Source organism: Balaenoptera borealis (genome assembly GCF_965194805.1).
Source record: "Balaenoptera borealis genome assembly, chromosome: 7".
Taxonomy (NCBI): Eukaryota; Metazoa; Chordata; class Mammalia; order Artiodactyla; family Balaenopteridae; genus Balaenoptera; species Balaenoptera borealis.
In genome coordinates, this window is record NC_138864.1 from 6425537 (window position 1) to 6445112 (window position 19576).

General features: G+C 50.9%; 1 protein-coding gene across 2 annotated transcripts in view; it reads right to left on the bottom strand.

Moving 5' to 3' along the window:
- GRB10 (growth factor receptor bound protein 10) overlaps positions 1-19576 on the bottom strand; it is a 171141-nt gene that overhangs the window by 38429 nt on the left and 113136 nt on the right. For both annotated transcript variants that reach the window (XM_082400525.1, XM_082400524.1), the window contains 2 exons: positions 8294-8450; positions 605-720 (listed from right to left, as the gene is read on the bottom strand). In XM_082400525.1, coding sequence (XP_082256651.1) covers positions 605-720; positions 8294-8450 — 273 coding nt within the window. The remainder of the gene's footprint in view (positions 1-604; positions 721-8293; positions 8451-19576) is intronic.

Below are 19576 nucleotides of genomic sequence, written 5' to 3' on the forward strand. Positions count from 1 at the left end.
AACTATCGGAACCAGAAGTTGATGCTGGGACTTCTCCCCCAGTTGCTGCCGCTGTGCCTTAGAATTAGGATTGGCGCTCATACCACGGCAGGTACGAGGCTCCCCATCCTGACATCCCACAAGGCAAGGGCCCCACCCCGCAAAATATAGAAAAGAAAAATCAAGGAGAGTACCTCAACCCACCTGGATTTTGACTTCTCTACTGATTCTTCCCCCAATAATCCCAAAGTAATACTTGCTATTTGCAGAGAATAATGAGTTTTTATTTTGTTGACTAAGTTACTCCAACTGAACTAAGAACTTTCAAAATAACTGAAGAAGCCCACCCCACCTCTCTCTCTCCATTTAGAGACTAAGCCCCTCTCCCACTCTTAACTATTGGGCGAAGGTGATGGTTACCTCCAGCCAGAACACAGGCATTTAGTTAAGCATCAGAGAGAGAGTTTCAAGCCAGGACTGCTTAGTTAACTAGCAACTCAGATTCTCAAACCCAACTGCCACCCGCTACATCTCAGTTATTTTGTGACCCGCTACTATGAAACTCAAGGATAAACTGCAAGATTTCAAGAGTTCCAAACCCCAGACTCAAAGAGACAAGACTCACCGTGGGATTTTTGAAAAACTCATATTTTGCATAATTCTTCCTGAATAAAAATTTACTTTCACTTGCCATGGTGCTCTCCACCTGGACCACCAGTTCATGGTCTTCCAAGCACCTTTCTGCAGAGGAAAAGTATTGTGTGAGATAAGCAGGCAGAACCTTCAAGGCAGCCTCACAACCAATGACAAAACCTGCTTGACTTTTCTGTTCCTCTTCAAACATCGTGAGCAGAGACGAGGTCAAGAACCAAAAGTAAATCGAAACCTCTCTTTAACGTGTTATCTCAAACGCATAGGAGGTCCTGGGACACAGAGTATGAGGAACTCAGGTCAGTCCTCACTTTCACATACTTCTTCTCAATTTGGCATCAACAAAAGGCTCTGCGCAGATGATTCTGCCTTTACATTAAGAAATGTCGACTCTTGTAAAGAACAGGGGCTCTAATGACCGGGAAAATGTCCCAAGACACAGAACAGTGGGAAGGCTCTGAGCAAGGAGGACACACGGGCGGGTGGGTAGACGGGGTGGGGGGGGCAGAAGCAGGACGGCTCTGATTTCGTGAAACTCAGCTGCCTGAGAGGGTGTTAGGGCGTAACACGGGCGGGAGCGGGCTACCAGCAGGCAGCCCGTCCCCACGGCCGGCTGTACGCTGGAGCCCACGCTAATCACGCACACCCCGGAGCTGCTCTCACGGCGGGCCTGTGCCGCTGGGAAGGCCACACACATCGCACAGCGCGTGGGGGAGCGTGCACGAGCACACACACTCGGTGCCTGACTCAGCAGCGGCACCACCCTGGGGCGGCGTTCCCCTCACCGTCTGAGCACCCTGGTTCCACGCGGAGCATGAGAGGCACGTGGCCGGACGCCCTCACGTGTCTCTGCACAGCCTGCCGACCGGGCAGCAGGGAACCAACCACGCTCAATAACGGGACAAACGACAGGAGCAAACGAGCCCAGGGCAGCTTCGGCGTGTGAACTGAGGCCCAAACGGCGGAGGACGAGATGCCACGAGATTGACGCAAGCGGCTCCGTCGGCCCTTCCCAGCTCCCACTTCCTTTCACACAGCCAGCGCAGAATCCCCAGAGAGTCTTTGTCTTCCAGGAAGGATGAGGTGTAGGGTGAAAGCGTTCCTGAGTCAGAGCCATCTCAGAACGTGGGAGAATTCCTGTCTGTCCACGAAGGACACGGCCACCAGGGCACTGGTCTGAGCCGGGCCCCGCTGGCACACACAGCACACGAGGACAGGTTGTCCTCGGTAGAGACATAGTTAAAGCCTGAATTTCCTCCCCACGCTGAACAAAAAGCTCAGGCGCCTCAGGAAGGGCCAGACCTGGCACCACCAGCGACCCGCAGACAGCCCCACTGGGCCCCGGATGAGGGGGGACCTGGCAAGCAATTCAGGAACCGCACTCCCTGCCTGATGACCCCCCCCCCCAGGACAGAGGAGAAGAACCAGGGGCAGCCTGAGCACGATTACAATGGCTATGTCTGCTGCCAAGATAGGGGTTAGCACAATGCCATTCACTTAAAACAAACCCATGACTTTCCTTGAGATTTTTATCCAGAGAAAACATTTCTGTAGTTATGGGGAAAAAAACAACTATGACCCAATAACCTGCTGATGGTTGGTTTACAGAATTAAAATTCTTTACCAGGTAAAATACGGAGACAGAAAAGAGCGGGGGGCACCTAAGTGAGGACAAGGCAGATGCCGAGCTTCAGGAGCACAGGCCCCTCCCAGCGGGAGCCACCGGCTCGACGGGGCCCCCGGGTGCTGCCAGCGGGAGCCACCGGCTCGACGGGGCCCCCAGGTGCTGCATCCCAGGCAGGTTCCTCTCCTCCCAGGCCTAGCTACCCTGGTAGAACCGCACACAGCAGCGTGAATGGACGGTCCGCGGTGCCGACAGGAGGTGCTTCTCTGCCCCAGGCCACTCCGCTGGCCCCACGAGGCCTGGGAGACCTACAGGTGGGAACCAAGGCCGCTGCACCCTCTGCGGCCAGCGGTGGGATCAGGACCGAGTTCCTCAGAGATGCCAGAGCTGTCAGCCTGGCCTCCCACTGAAGGCCCGGCACCTGTGCTCACAGCTTTTGAAAGGCCACCGGGACAACCTCAGTTCAAAGCTCTTTTTGTCCAGTTCTGATTTTCTCTGTGATTCTAAAGACATATTTTCAGATGACCTCAGGCAATAGTATTCAACGACCACATCACCAGCTACAAATGTTGTATGATCACAATGGCCTTAAGTAACACTGTCAGGTGACTTTTCATCCAAAAGGACTTTTTGTACAAATGGAAGAGGAAGACGTTCCTCAAAGGGTATTTGTAGTTTTCTGATTTCCGGAACTAAGGCCGGCATCCATGCCGCCACCGTACTCCACATGAAAGATATTTAAAACTCGGACAACTCAAAAAAGAAAGCGTATTTTGTAGACTTTTCAGTGATGGCCATCCCACTCCTGGGCATATACCTGTACAAAACTCTAATTCAAAAAGATACATGCACCCCTATGTTCATAGCAGCACTATTCACAATAGCCAAGGCATGGAAGCAACCTAAATGCCCATCAACAGAGGAATGGATAAAGAAGATGTGGTACACAAATATATATACAATGGAATACTACTCAGCCATAAAAAAGAATGAAATAATGCCATTTTCAGCAACATGGATGCAACCAGAGATTATCATACTGAGTGAAGTCAGAAAAACAAATACCATATAATATCGCTTATATGTGGAATCGGTGCCAACGGGGGAGTGGGGGAGAGAGAGAGGGAAGGATCGGGAGTTTGGGATTAGCAGGTGCAAACTACTATATATAGGATGGATAAACAACAAGGTCCTACCGTAGAGCACAGGGAACTCTATTCAGTAGCCTATGATAAACCCTAATGGAAAAGAATATAAAAAATGATGTATGTACGTGTATAACTGAGTCGCTTTGCTGTACAGCAGAAATGAACACAACGCTGTAAATCAACGACGCTTCAATTAAAAAAGCAGCGTATCTTACTTCTGGGGTCGTGCAGCAGACACAGGAGTCCTCAGCAGAAACCTGGGCGGCCCTGAGGGGTGGGGTGGGGCTGGCAGACCCAGCGCCCGGCCGAGGGCACCGGGAGGCGTCACCATCCCACCTCACTGCCCCCTGCAGGCCCTCACCACCCGGCGCAGCCCACGTCACAGAGACGGGAGCGCTGAACAGCTGCCCAGGGCTCCCGGGCTGTCAGGAGCTGTGAGGAGCGTATCACGCCCAGAGCAAACATCCTGACGTCTGGATCTGCCCCATAAGCAGCCTTCCTGCTAGTTGTGTATTTTAGTGGGGAAAGGGTGTCATTTGGTGCCTTTCAGAGGTAACAGACACAGAGACAGAGATGGACGAGGATCAGCCTGCAAAGGCCGCCCTGAGCCCCAATGCTGAAGGCAAGGCGGCTGCTTCTCCCCGGCCCCTGTCTGTGCAGATGTCAGCATCTGGATGCGCCGGTCACGCCACAGGGCGGCCGTCACGCCCTTCTCATCTGCCCAGGAACAGACCCAGAGCAGCGAACTGCCCGAGGAAGGGTTCCTGCTTCTTCCTGAGGTGTTTCGTCCTGATTCACACGACAACAGAACCCCCCAAATCCTTGAGATGCACAGGACCTGGCTGTGACCCTCCTCGGTGGACGGTGCTCCAGGCTTCGTTAAGTCCCAGCCTCTCCCACTGATGGCACTCTGACGCCCGTGGTCACTCAGGGCCCACCTGTGGGCGCCCCTGCACTCCCAAGGGGGATGGAGTTTACGGGTGGGCCCATTTTCACATTCACGGGGGGCACCAAGATGCTATTTTTCATGCCAAAGTTCCTGTTTTTCGATATTCCTTTAAAATACAGTTTGTGTACCGGATACAGCTGCAGGCCGGCTGTGTAACATCCCCACGTCCTCTACCTATTAAGGTGTCCTGGCTGAAGTGAGCCTGACTGCTCACCTGCCCCAGGCAGACAGGAGGGCAACGCTTCCCAAGGCAACGGCCCCACCCCAGCCCCTGATGGCTGGGCTCGGGGGCTGCCCGGTGGCACTGGCTGGGGACAGCGTTTCCACGTCTGAGCTCTACCCACAATACTGGAGCCGAAACATCCCGCCCAGCCTGGACTTCTGGGGCCACTAATGGTTGGAGAGATCAGGGAAGGTGTGAGTTCCCGGGAAATCAGGAAACACAGGACACGGTCACCTAAGGCCACTGAGCACTCAGGGCTCTGCCCCACCTTTCAAACCACCAAGTGGTGCAGGAGCCCACAGTGGGGACCAGGAAAGGCCCTTGGACCCGGCTCTGGCAACAAGCCCAGTTCAGAGAGAGGGCAGAGAGGCTCCCACCAGCAAGAGGTGCTGCCCACGCCGGCAGCTGCCACGGTTCCCGCCCCTCCGTGAGCCTGATGCTCTGGCCCCGCGGGTACCCTCGGGGGCTGCAGCCCTCACACACGCACGTGGTCTCCTGCTCGTGGAAAGGAAGCCGTCTCGAATGGCTGTCCTGGAAACTGCCCCGTGCCTCCTAAATCATCGCTCGTTTCTGAGCGCGAGAAGGTTTAATACTGTTAAGGATATGATATCTTAGCTGCAAAGATCGGCCTAGTAATTGTGCTTGGAAATCCTGAATTTCTAAGGCTATACATCAACTCAGTGCTGTCAGAGTGGCCTGCTAACCCCTCCATTACTGCGGATTGGTGGACCCACCGGCCTTGGGAATCTGCAAGCATCATCTCCCTTTGGCCTGAGCCGCCAGCCTCGTTTATGTGCAGGTCCCAGAAGCATCCCCGACGTACACCCCATGAGAAAGTGACCTTCTAAAGGGAGAGTCAGTGACTGCGGAGGTAGGGCTGGTGGCTCCGCCCTGAGAATGGGGGCGGCGGACTCGTGTGCCAGGGGACCCAGGAACACGCCCAGGACACTGTCAATCACAGAGAACGCTGCACACCCCACCCTAGGGGGTTTATGCTGAAACACCACTGGGAGCTGTGAAAGGCACTCCCACAGCCCTGCCCCACGGGAGGCTTGAAACAGGGAACCGGACCTTCCTCTTCCCACTACTGGGCATCTGACCATCAAATGCTGGTGGATAATGGAAGGAAGAGGATTTTCACCTAAATAACAGCTTAACGGATCAAAAACAATATTAACTAATAGGCTTGGATCACAAACAAAAGAACAGGCAGGGAAGACACAGGGCCGGGGGTGCAGTAAGCTCTTTGTGAACAGTGGGAGGTTTCCCTGGGCCCTGCCCTTGCAGGAGGGCATGACTAACTTGGTGGAACTAACACCTGCAAAATCCTCTACAGAACCCAGGCATCAGGACAACGTGTCCACTCGCTGCTCATGAGAAAGGAGCTGACGGGAGAAAGTGAGGAAGGATCTTCTAAGGGGATTTCATGCATCTGCAATTCAGCTCACTGATCTCTTTTTGTCAAACAGGATCTGAAATTTGATCCAAATGTTCTTTGTATCTGCATCCATGCCATATGTTCTCTAGGTGTGTACAGTGACATTCATGTATTATAATGTCTGCAGAAGTTTTTTCATAGTTCTTTTCAAATTAAAAGCACAGTCAGACTTTTGAATGGTCTTTCAACAATATTCATTATATGTGGGTCCAACTATGCAGATGCATTTTTAAAATTACAGTAAGTCCCCTACATACAAACGAGTTCCGTTCTGAGAGTGCGTTCGTAAGTCCAGTTTGTTCGTAAGTCCAAAGAATTAGCCTAGGTACCCAACTGAGTCGGCTATATAGTACTGTACTGTAACAGGTTTATAATACTTTTCACACAAATAATACATAAAAACAAACAAACACAAAAAATAAAGAAAACATTTTTAATCTTACAGCACAGTACCTTGAAAAGTACAGTAGTACAGTACAACAGCTGGCATCCAGGGGCTGGCATCGTGTTAACAGGTGAGAAGAGTTACTGACTGGAGGAGGGAGAGGAGGTGGGAGATGGCAGAGCTGAAGGGTCGTCAGCCATAGGAGATGGAGGGCAAGCTGCAATTTCACTCATGCCTGACGTTGATGGAACACACGTTTGCATCTTTGAAAGTTCGAAACTTGAAGGTCTGTATGTAGGGGACTTACTGTAATTCTCTATGTGTGTGTGTATGCATGTATATTGGTATATGTACACGTGTATGCATGCATGTGTATATATGTCTGTATATACATGTGTGTACATAAAAACTGCAGGGTTCCGACTACTGTTTAATTTCCAAATTACTTGTGTGCCAACAGATGCTTTTGGTAACCCTATCAGACCACTCGGGTCTATTCACGGATGTCCCAAACCGGAGCTTGCCAGCCGGTCGCTGTGCTGTGGCACCACTGAATGTACCTGTCAGGAGAAAGCTGCTGGGGACAAAGGACAAAGCATCTGATGACACACAAGTGCACTGCAGATCCGTAGTGACGGGAAAGAAACCAGGTGGAGTTCTTAGCGTTTACTTTAAAACGCACACTGTCTGACAGCACAGGGGAACCAGAACACGTGACTTCCAGCAATGCCAACTCAAATGTACCTCGTGTCATGTAAGCTTAGACTGTACAATATGAGTTGCCCAAATGCCATTTAGTGAAAGAATATTCCAGACCTAGAGGCTTAATTTCAATTTCTTTGTCATTCTTAAAGGTCATGAGAAAAATGTTAAACTGTGGGAAGAAGTTTGCAAGCTGTGTAGTTTTTCTCTCCTTCAAGACACAGAAGAAAATAGAGCTGTTGATTTAGAAAAAATTCTAGTTTTAAATGTGTGCCTATGATTTGGAAGCACCGTACGTTATCCAAAATGAATTTAAACGAAAGTCTGAAAAGCTTCTTTACCTGAAATAAGCCACCTAAGCCAGACAAACAAACCAAAGACCTCAATAAGTTCTGTAAATAGTACCTATTTCAAAATAATCTCTTGCTCTCTCGAATCACTCAGAGACACTGTGTGAGACTCAAGCTTAGGGGACATTGCTTTATGGCACCCCTCGACTCCCGGGGGCCTCCCCGTGCCCTCCTGCAGGCTGTCACCACGGCTCCCCGACCCCGTCAGGTAGAGAGCTGCTCTCTGCAGTGATGCCAGAATCTCCCCAGGGCGCCTCCGGCTGCACACCCAGACCACAGGTGTGCAGCGAGCCCCTGAGCCCCTCACAGCGCCTCCTCCTGCCAAGTCACAGGGACCCTTCCCTCCTACTGTGGCTGAGCTCTTGGGAGTTACTGCTTCAAACTGTGCAAGAGCGAGATTCTGGAAGCACCAGGAGAGAGAGGCCTGGGAGGGAGGAAGGTGAGATTTTAGGAAAAAGAGAAGAGGCAGGAGCGTGGAGGACAACACACAGACCGCCTGCTGCACTGGCTGGCAGGGGACACTGCAGTGACAGTCTGGCATCTGGCGGCAGAGGTCTTCACCTGAAGGCCCACTGAGCACCCCACTGCTGTCCCCCACCTGGAGCTGCTCCCCCTCACCCGGTGCTGCTCCCCACCCAGAGCTGCCCCCCACCGGTGCTGCTCCCCACCCGGAGCTGCTCCCCACCCGGTGCTGCTCCCCACCCGGAGCTGCCCCCCACCGGTGCTGCTCCCCACCCGGAGCTGCTCCCCACCCGGTGCTGCTCCCCACCTGGAGCTGCTCCCCCCCACCTGGAGCTGCTCCCCCCCCACCCGGTGCTGCTCCCCACCCGGAGCTGCTCCCTACCTAATCCCAGGTGCGGGTGGTGCTCCACCAGCGTCCAGCTGTTGTCGTCCACACAGTGACTCCTGTAAACCAGCAACTGGCACAGGTCCCTGGCTGTCGTGTCCGCCAGAATCTCCACCACTTTGCTCGTCCCGTCTTCGCTAAAGACTTTAACATCCTGCAACACAAGGCGGTGGCACTTACAGATGAACAACCTTGGGTTTTCAGAAATAAACACCGAAACAACATAAACAGGAAACGTATAGACAGCAGTGCTCCAACACATGTCTAATTGTTTTGCAGGCGGCGGGTGACCAGAGGCCACGGGGCTGCAGGCCACGCCCATCGACACTCCCCTTCCCTTCTGCCTCCCCCTGCGGATGCGCAGGGCACATGGGATCACAACACAGGCTCTTACAATGCCCAGGACACCTTGGGGACACATGGCCAAACCAGAGCGTGTGAGCTACTTCTCTACCACCTGTCTCGGGAAGTGACAGAATTCCTTTAAAATACTGCTGGCGGTCTTGGGATTGGACATTCTACAGCTGAACCAATTGCGAGAACAAACAAAGCAACAGAAGGCCCGCAGAAATCCTAACTTTCTGCGACTCCAGCTGTTCTCCGTTTCTGGGGTCCTCAGTGCAGCAGACAGCACCCAGTGCCTCCTCCTGTCACTGCCACTCACCTTGTGTTCATTGAGGTGTAGGGAGAAGACGAGAAGTAATGTGAATATGCTGAAATTGAAAATACTAAAAAGAAGGGCACAGTAAGAGCAGTCACAAAACCCTCTGGCCCCGCCCCCTGCAAAATTACAAGCCAGTTTAGTTTTCCCAGCGTTGTTCAAAGCCATGACCTACGAACAGCTCCCAGGCAGGGGGGTGGCCAAACAGAAATCCAGAGGATCAAAAACCTAGCCTGCCCCAGCTGCAAGACTGATAGGGGTGCCGCATTTAGGGGAAACATGAGATGCTTCAAAAAACCTTACCTCAACAGCATGGAAAAAGCAGTCAGAGGAACAAGATGGCATTTTAAATCGAGACTGTCCCTTGAAGGGGAGTGTGTCCCAGCCTTTTCCCACTGTCCCTGGCAGGCAGGGACCCCTCTCTGGGCACCGATGGTGGGGACGGAGCCCCGGCGGGCAGGCTGTCTCTGGGCAGCAGGGAAGCGGCTGTGAGGCTGCCTCGGGCTCGGTCCTCTAGCTCGTGAATCAAGCCAAGAGGGGCAGACCAATCAGGTCCCCGGCCGGGCCTGATGCAATCGCCCCCCACTCCCACTCCAGTGCCCCTGCCCGAGGTGGAGGTGATGACAGCACGACAACAACACAAGGCTCAGACCAACACTCCAGAAAAATCCCTGCTCATTCTTTCCCATGGCAGTGAACTAACAGGCAGGACACTCAGCCTGAGCACGTGTGTTCTCTGAACTCAGGCCTGTCTGCCAAATCGCTCAGCAACCTTGATCCCTGCAACCCATGCTGTCACTTGCGAGTTTGGAGCTGGAGCTTTCTGTGGCCTGAGTGTCAGCTGGTCTTAAAGAACTGGCCGCAGCTCTCTGTCTGTCTCTCTCTGTCTCCGTCCTTTTTCTCGTGTTTTTGATCAAGTGCAGACTTTGAACGTTTATTCCCACAGCGCGGAGCCTGGCAGGGCAGCGAGCTGCTGGGATGAAGTCCCACGGGGATGGCACGTTGCCACAAGACCGTCCCAGCTGACTTAGGGCTCACCCAGCCGGAGGGGAGGCAGGACCAGCCCGGGGGACAGAGCCCTTCAGCAGGGCAGGGTCACTGCCCCCGCTGTTCCTGCCACCTCTCCGCCAGCCCCCCAACCCAGGCTGGATCAGGACTGAGGGACCTGCTTACAGCTCACACTTGTCTTTAAAGAAATCCACCCCCTGTCTTTTCTGGAATTGATGTTTCACTCAATGACAGCTCTACTTCTCCAAAACCAATTAAATATGCAAATACAGCTGTCATGACTAAGTATATAAAAATAAAATTTAATTTCAACAGAGAAAATGTCTCTGGTCTATAGGTAAACATTTTGTAAGAACAAATGCATTAACATAAAAGAAAAACAAATTTTAAAAAAGCAATGAATTCATACAATTCCTTATATATATGCTAATTATATATAATTACTTACATATATAATGTATGCTACAGCAGTGCGTGCATACAACCACCCAAATCAACTACCCTAATTTTCCTTCTTTCCTAAGTTTCTAAGTGAGCTTATCTGTGACTACAATGAACGTTATTTTCCCTAGGAAACTTAAATTAGGTTGAAGTGTGTTTCCCGTCTCTCTCTCCAAGTCTTTTCCTGCCCAAATCATCCATAGCACCAGCTTTTAAATCTTCTTTTCAGCCCTACTGCACTTTTCTTTAAACTCTCTCCCTCACTTCTCTGTTGCTCCAAGGCCATGCCCCCAAAGGTCTATATATAGTCCGAGTATTAGAAACTAAGATGTGCTTTGTCATATGGCCACGGCCCCGGCTTTCAGATCCCCAGAGCCGGCTGGGGGAGGGCCAGGAGGGGAAGCTGGGTCTGGGCTGCAGGCCTGTGGCAGGGACAGACACAAAGGGACACAGGCTCCAGGACAGGACCTCGAATCCTGCGCTGCCCTCTCTGCTCCCGATAGCGCTGTCCAGCTACCTCCCCCAACTCACCAGGGCCTGCCGACCACAGGTGACACAGGCCCCGAGACAGACGGACAAGAAAGCCACCACACACCCCTGCAATCTCACACTGGGAGCACGTCTGGAGCTCCAGGTGACAGTATCTGTAACGAACACACACGCACAAAGGAAGCTGTCCCCACTGTGCCTCTAAAGCCGGCAGCTCCGGAAGGAGCATTTTGCACCGTGCCCACTGCCCCTGCGGTCAGCTCCTGGGCGGTGCTGGGGCTCGTTATGGAAGCAAACGGGGGTTTCCATCTCAACCTTCAGCGCGACAGGCCTGGGCCGAAGGACGCCAGGGAGCAGGCTGAGGCTCGCAGGTCGGACGCTCGACCATCATCCCGTGAGGGTGGGATGCAGAAGCGTCTCCCCTGCGAGCTGGCCAAGGCCTCCGCTCCACCGACTCAGAGTTCAGCCAGGAGACCAATACCAAAGGGCACACGTGTATCCGGGGTAAAACTTCCAGGGAACATACGGATGGACCTGGGTCCTGCCAGGATGCGGGAGAACTCAGAGCGCAGATCCGCAGTGCCAGCCTGGCCCAGCCCCTCCCTGGCTCTGTGACACCCCAGTGATGGAAGGTGAAGCATCACTCATGACCCCCTTGGCCCAGGTGGGGCTTCAGGGGAGATGTTCTAGAATGAGACCCGCTGCCATCGGCCTCGTCACCAACTAGCCGTGGGAACTGGGCTGAGTGGCCCAGCCTCCCTGTGCCTCACCCTCTTCGCCTGTAAAATGGGGATCTGTCAGCAGCACCAGCCTTACAGGGTCAGCCTGCCTTGGGCTAATGGGAGCCTCTCTTGAAAAGCTCCCAGCCACCTGTGCCTGCCCCCGGGGTGCCCTCGGATGGGCCAAGGACCTGGGGACGAGGCAGGTTCCCACTGAAGGCCTGAGACACGGCAGCGGCGGGTGGGGATGGCGGGATCCTGACAGCCACGACCGACTCAGGTTTGCAGTTCTGAGAAAGCAAACCTCATGACGGGTAAGAGGCAGCGGGAACAATTCAATTGGAAAAACCAACCACTGAATCTTCAACGTCTGTTTCTGCACCACAAAGGAAATTAAGTAGCTAATTGCTTTTAAAAATAAAACAATAATTTATTAAGAATAACCTATATGGGAAAAGAATCTGAAAAAGAATAGATATGGTGAGTGCCCTACATACGAGAGTTCCATTCCGAGAGCACGTTTGTAAGTCCACTTTGTTCGTAAGTCCAACAGATTAGCCTAGGTACCCAACTAACACAGTCAGCTGTATAGTACTGTACTGTGATAGGTTTATAATACTTTTCACACAAATAATACATAAAAAAACACACAAAAAATAAAGAAAACATTTTTAATCTTACAGTACAGCACCTTGAAAAGTACAGTGGTACAGTACAACAGCTGGCATCCAGGGGCTGGCATCGAGTGAACAGGCAAGAAGAGTTACTGACTGGAGGAGGGAGAGGAGGTGGGAGATCATAGAGCTGAAGGATGGTCAGCAACAGGAAACAGAGGGCAAGCTGCAACTTCACTCACGCCTGAGGTTCTGGTTCCTTGCTGGATTCAATTCTATCTACCCTCTTGAAAGAACGATCCAGTGGTATCTGGGTAGTAGCTCTTTTTTTTCTCATCATAGATGACACGGTAGCACTGGATTGCATTCTGAACGGCTGCAACCTTTGCGTACCGTTCCACGTTCGGGTCCTGTGCCTCAAAAACTAACAGTGCCTCCTCCGACAAAGAAAATCCCCTCGCCATTTCCTGCATCTTCTGTTCTTCAGTTACTTCTTCTTCCTCTTGTCTCTCTTCGTCCTTTCTCTGGGCCTCCAATTCCATCAGGTGTTCATTAGTAACCTCCTCGTGTTGCATGGCAAGGAGTTTCATTGTCCTCTTGCAGATCTAGCTTGAAATAAAGACACTGTACTACTGCACTGTACAGTAAAGTACACGAAAGCACAACCCCCTGTAGAGGGTGCATGCACGTGACAATGTATACCAGACACATGAACCAACTTACATGATTGCACATGCAAATGCACGTTCGCATCTTTGAAAGCTCACAACCTGAAGGTTTATATGTAGGGGACTTATTGTATATGTATATGTATAACTGAATCACTTTGTTAGTACACCTGAAACTAACACAACATTGTAAATCAACTATACTCTAATATAAAATACAAATTTAAAAAGAAACAAAGAGCAAATCAAGTTCAAGGTAACAGCCACTTAAAAACTTATAAAATATGAGAACATATGCCATCTGCATGGCATAATTCTGATTCTGAAATTTGTAATAAATTCCTTGACCGTACTGCTTTTGTTGTATAAATGATAAAAATAAAGAAACTTTGAATTTAAAAAAATAGTAATATTAAAGAGGGCATAATTATGCCACCAGCCTGAGATTCTTTCGTTTCACGGTTAGCAGGGGGAGGAAGGAGGCTTTGCCAGGCTACCTAGCCCTCTGACTGGCTTGGCACCAGGGCCCGTCTTAAAAGCCCCAAAGTGGTAATAGAAGGTCTGTCCTTCCTGGAGCTCTGTTGACGCCTTTTATGCATTCATCGTATGGAGAGGGAAGTAAGAGCCTAAATCTTTGCAAACTTGCAGGAAGGAGTTTAAGAACAGTTAGGGTTGAAGGTACATCGTGTCCATGGTCGCGGTCCCCAGCAGGCAGGCAGACGTTTGGGCCTCCTCCCTGCTGTCACCCGCACTCCTGCTTCGGGCACCGGACACTCCCTGCTGGGCACACGCAGGCTCGGGATCTTGTCTGAATTCCACAGACTCTTGACTTTGGTTGAGATCAACCCGTGAAAACAGCAAATGGAGGACTCTCAACCCTTTGCCCCAGACCTGTCCCAGGTGCAGGACGTCCCGGGGGGGACAGCAGCCTCCAGGTGCCTGGGCTGAGCAGAGCAGCGGACCCCCAACCCTGCACAGAAACCCAGGGAGTCTGCAGGGTCTGAGCCAGGGCGTTCGGGCGGCTTTGTCTCAGTTCTTTGTCATCCAACTTACTTCTTAGTTCAAAAGCTCCCTGGTCCTGTTTAAATGCATTTTTCTAAGTGAGGATGTAAGCTGGGCTTTGCAGTAACTCCCGAAGCCTCCTGTAAATGCTGGGGGTAAACACTTAGGAAGAAGCCAGGCTGTATCCAAGGGCCACGAGGGGGCGTCCACGGTGGAAGGGTCCATATCGAAAGGGAGGCACATGAAAAATGTTCCACATGGCTGATTATTAGAGAAACACAAATCAAAACTACAGTGAGGTACCACCTTATACCAGTCAGAATGGCCATCATCAAAAAGTCTACAAATCATAAATGCTAGAAAGGATGTGGAGAAAAGGAAACCCTCCTACACTGTTGGTGGGAATGTAAGTTGGTACAGCCATTATGGAGAATAGTATGAAGGTTCCTTAAGAAACTAAAAACAGAACTACCATATGAACCTGCAATCCCATTCCCGGGCATATATCTGGAGAAAACCATGGTCCGAAAGGATACATGCACCCCAGTGTTCATAATAGCACTATTTACAGTAGCCAAGTCATGGAAACAACCTAGATGTCCAACGACAGATGAATGGATAAAGAAGATGTGGCACATATATACAATGGAATATTACTCAGCCATAAACAAGAATGAAATAATGCCATTTGCAGCAACATGGATGGGCCTAGAGATTACCATACTAAGTGAAGTAAGCCAGACAGAGAAAGACAAACACCATATGACATCACTTACATATATGTGGAATCTAAAATATGACACAAGTGAACTTATCTACAAACCAGAAACAGACTCACAGATACAGAGAACTTATGGTTATCAAAGGGGAAAGGGAGGGGTGGATTAATTAGGAGTTTGGGATTAGCAGATACAAAGTACTATATATAAAGTAAACAACAAGGTCCTATTATATAGCACAGGGAACTATATTCAATATGTTGTAATAAACCATAGTGGAAAAGAATCTGAAAAAGGATATATACACACACACACACACATATACATAAATACATATATATATATATATATATATATATATACATACACACACAGACACACACATATGTAGAAGTGAATCAGTTCGGTGTATACCTGACACAACACAACACTGTGAATTAACTATACTTCAATAAAAAAAATATCAAAAGGGACTTGAGGACACAGGGAGGGGGAAGGGTAAGCTGGGACGAAGTGAGAGAGTGGCATTGACATATATACAGTACCAAATGTAAAATAGATAGCTAGTGGGAAGCAGCCACATAGCACAGGGAGATCAGCTCAGTGCTTTGTGACCGCCTGGGGGGGTGGGATGGGGAGGGTGGGAGGGAGACACAAGAGGGAGGGGATATGGGGATATATGTATACGTATAGCTGATTCACTTTGTTATACAGCAGAAACTAACACACCATTGTAAAGCAATTATACTCCAATAAACGTGTTAAAAATATATATATATATATGTATCGAGAGGGAGGCAAGGCTGCGGAAGACAGGAGGTTGAAAGGGCTGAGGGGCTCCCGGTCCCGCTGGGGTCATGGGGAGGGAAAGCAGGAAAGCCAGCTGAGCCCAGGCACGTGGCGGGTCCACCTCTGAGAGCCCAGTGGCTACACCAGGGCCCCAAGCTCACGCCCTCCAAGGCTGACGGAACCATCTCCCGACCAGGCGTGGGATGGAAGCCTCGGGACAGCTTGCCCAGATGGAGGAGATGGGCCCACGGGGGGCCGGGTTTGAATCAGGGCATCTGCTGTTCGCCTTCCTCTCTGTCAGCAAGACGCTTCCCAGGAGCTACACGAGGCTGTTGGTTCTGGGGGGTCCTGAAGCCCCCAAATGGGGCAGGCCGAGCAAGTATGGATGAAACTAGATGTACTTCAGACTAGGGCAGAACCAGGGCCGGGATGGGTTCATTGTAGTGAAAAGAATGTAATTCTACCAATTTTTTTTCAGTTCTGGTCTAAGTCAATGATGCTCTTTTGAGCCACAGGGAGTGATAACTGAAGTTGCTACACATAGGCACGTGGTTCTATTCACCGTAGTTAAGAATATCACTATCATCCTGTTCCATTACAGGGACCCAAACCGACTTAAAAAAAATGAGCATCTGAGTTATAATCGATTGATTTCATGTTTCAGAAAGAATTATTGACAAAAATATTTTAAGTCCTCGCAATCCTTTCCAAAGGAGTTACAGTTCTAGAAAGAACTCACAAAGTAGTTCTTGAAAGTCAACCGCGGATCCGGAGACCCTCCGTGGACACGCTCACTGCCTGGCACTCACGGGCAAGATTCAGGGCACACAGCCCAAATCAAACTGGAGCGGTTCAAGGGTACACAGATATATTCGTTTTTTCTTACGGGTTTTCATTGTAACGCATTTGGAAAATGCCGAAGGGACAGAGGAAAGAACTCGACAATCACTGACAACTCCCAGATCTGCTGCTACAGTTCTGGAGTGTGCCCTTCCAGTATTCTCTCGCACAGGTGTTTGTAAATAGACGCACTGACATGACTGTGCTCAGACGGCAGACGCGGTTCTGCAATCGGGCTGTGGAGCTTCATGTTACACCATAAACATCCACCGGGTCTTTATGTCTCTTTGGTGCTTTAGTGCCTGCGAGGGATTTCTTCACATGTCATGTTGTATCAACATGAACGTCATGCTGCCCGTCTGGCGGCTTCTAGACTTTCATTCTCCTCAAGTGCTCCCTGGCACACCTTTATACGTGAGCCTTGGTGTGTGGGTTGAATTATTTTCTCAGGATAAATGGCTGGATGTCAACTTTCCTAAAGTGCCACCTCTAATAAGGGAAACGTTTCCAAGAACGGGGATGCCGGGTGTTTGGCAGAATGCGTGCTATTCCTTAAAACAGGATTTAAGGAGCACGGTGGACCTGCGGGCATCCTCTGATCATCCCCAAACCTCCAGCCTCCCACTTAGCAAGAACTCACCAAGCACACTCTCTGTGCTGGGCCCAATCTCCCGGATGTCCAAGGGTCCCGCCACCACTGTCTAAGTGCATCAATTACGGAGCCTGTGAACCTGCCAGCCCTGGGTTCAAGCTCCTGCTCGCCACTCGCTGCACGAGTTACCCCCTCTGACCTTCGACAACCCTCAATCCCCAGCCTATGTGACAGTGAGGGACTGTCACATAGGCTGACGGTGAGTGTCGCTCAGAGAAATGCATGCAAGTCCCGTCCCACAGCAAATGCTCCACAGATGATCATTCCAGACACACTCCGCTTGTCTCCTCCTCCTGCGGGCATCACGTGCCTAAAAGATCCCCCTCCCCATGCACTGCGGGACCAAGACCCCTGCGGCGTCAACCCAGGAAGAGGGAGCGCTTGGCAGGAAGCTCACCCTGGGCTTCTGCTCCAAGACTTCTATGGGGCTTTTAGCTGTTTCTGGTCTTAGTATGTAGTTGAAAATCCAGGTATTAGGAGTCTGCTTTGTATTTCAAGCAGCTGAAGCCCCCAACGAGAGGCAGTGATGGTCCTCAGGAAAAGAGGCCCCCATCACGGCCTGTCCATCCTGGTGGGGTGGGGGCCGGGGAGAGCTGTCCGCCTACAGCAGGGGTTGACCAGATGATCCCTAAAAGGCCTGGTAACCTGGGTGCGTCTACGGCTCTGCCGGTGGCAGGTGGCAGCTTCTGGTGGGCAGGTACCCCTGCAACGTGAATTCGGGCTGAAGCCTACAGGGCAGCCCGGGCTGGGTCTTTCCATCCAGATAGAGCCCTCAGGGGGAGCAAACTCCCAAAGCCAAGCCCTTCCTGGGTTAGGCTTTGTCTTTTGGGCAACGTCTTTCAGGGGAACTCACGGCACTAGGGCCGCAAACGTGCAGTGTAAATGCAGTTCCTGTTTGAATATGGGATTCTTAAAATGAGATTAAGGAATTGGGTGTCTCAACGGTATTAATGGTCCTGTTAAAGAAAAAAAAAGTGTCAATCTTTTACAGAAACATGCTAAAAAATGTATAGGTAAATGACGTGATGGCTGGAATCTGCGTCAACACAGTATATGGGGGGCGTGGCTTCACAGTTGTGGGGTCTGGCTGGGGGGCACGCGGTGTTCACCCCACTATTCTACTTTTGTGCAGGCTCTAAATTCTTCATCAACAAAACCTAAACAAGCCTTCGGACCCTTTAGCCTTGTGCTGCCAGAGGAAATAAAGCATATTTGAAGCCTTTTCCTGCCTAATCCGTTTGAAGAATTGAACCCAGTACCCCTGGGTAGAGAAGGCAGCACCCCTTCTCTCCCTCGGTGGTTCCTGATGGGGGGTTAGGGTAGGGGTGGATTTTGCCCCCCGAGGGACATTTGGCAGCGTCTGAGGCATTTCTGCTTGTCACAACTGGTGCGTGTGTGTGTGTGTGTGTACGTGTACGTGTGTGTACGTGTGTGCGTGTGTGTACGTGTGTGTGTACGTGTGTGTGTGTGTGTGTGTACGTGTGTGTGTGTGTGTGTGTGTGTGTGTGGTGGGTGACTGCTGTCCTCTGTGGGCAGAGGCCACGGATGCTGGTCAGCACCCTCCAGAGCACGAGACGGCCTCGCATCCAAGGACCCCGCAGGCCCAGACGTCAAACGCGCTGAGCGCAGAGCAAGGGGAATCTCGTGCTAGGAAGCAAGGTAGTACTTTGACGAGGACGTGCCACAAGGAAATAGGAACCAGCCCCACTGGGACAATGTGAGCGTCAAAGCGACGGCTGTAAGCAAATAATAATGTGTCCTTACTGACAAATAAAGAAACACACAGGTAAATAGCCGGGAGACAAGGGCTGCTCTTCCTCACTGCCCAAGGCCAACTCACAAACGCAGAATGAGAGTCAGAATCGCCAGACAGGATCATCCGTACGCGACAAAACCAGTCAGCGGAAGTCGGAGGGAGGAAGCATATGAACCTGCTTTCAAGTCATCTTCCTTTAAAGCACTTTTTAATCACCAAGGGAATAATGGCAACTTCACAATGGAGAAACGTAGCAGACATGGGTAAGAAACGTCACCGGTGATAATGGAGAAACCAACGTCACAGCGTCCCGAACTCCTGCCCCGAGAGGGATGCAGCTGTCTTTGGCCTCTCCACCACGTACACCCTGATGGGGCCCCAAGGAAATGCCCCACAAACCAAAGAGGGGACTCCGGTAACCGCTTACATGACGAAGGACGCGGAGCGGCGAGGAAGTGCCCCCAGGCGAAAGGGAATTAGAGATGTTAAAACCAGTGCAAAGGGTGGTCCTGTATTGGTTCATGAACCAGAAAAAAAGAAGCCATAAAACACATTAGCAGGACAACTAATGAACCGTGAATAAGGTCTGGATCCCTGCATACCCTGATTTTGGAAACTGCTGTGTGCTACGCTCCCTGTAATACACTAGTTATACACATGTGCATACAGATGTGTGTCTACATACATGCATATAGGACCAGGGAAAACGATTTAAAATGGGACAGCATGTTAGCCACTAGGGAAGCCGAATAAAGGATCTATGACAGGTCTTTGTATTATTACTGCAACTGCTCTATAGGTCTGAAGTTATTTCAATGTAAAAGTTTAAAGAACACATTGTGCGAAAATAATGACATGTGGGTCCCCTCTGTCACTCAGCATCTCACTGGTGTCCTATCACCCACAGAGGTGAGATCACAAA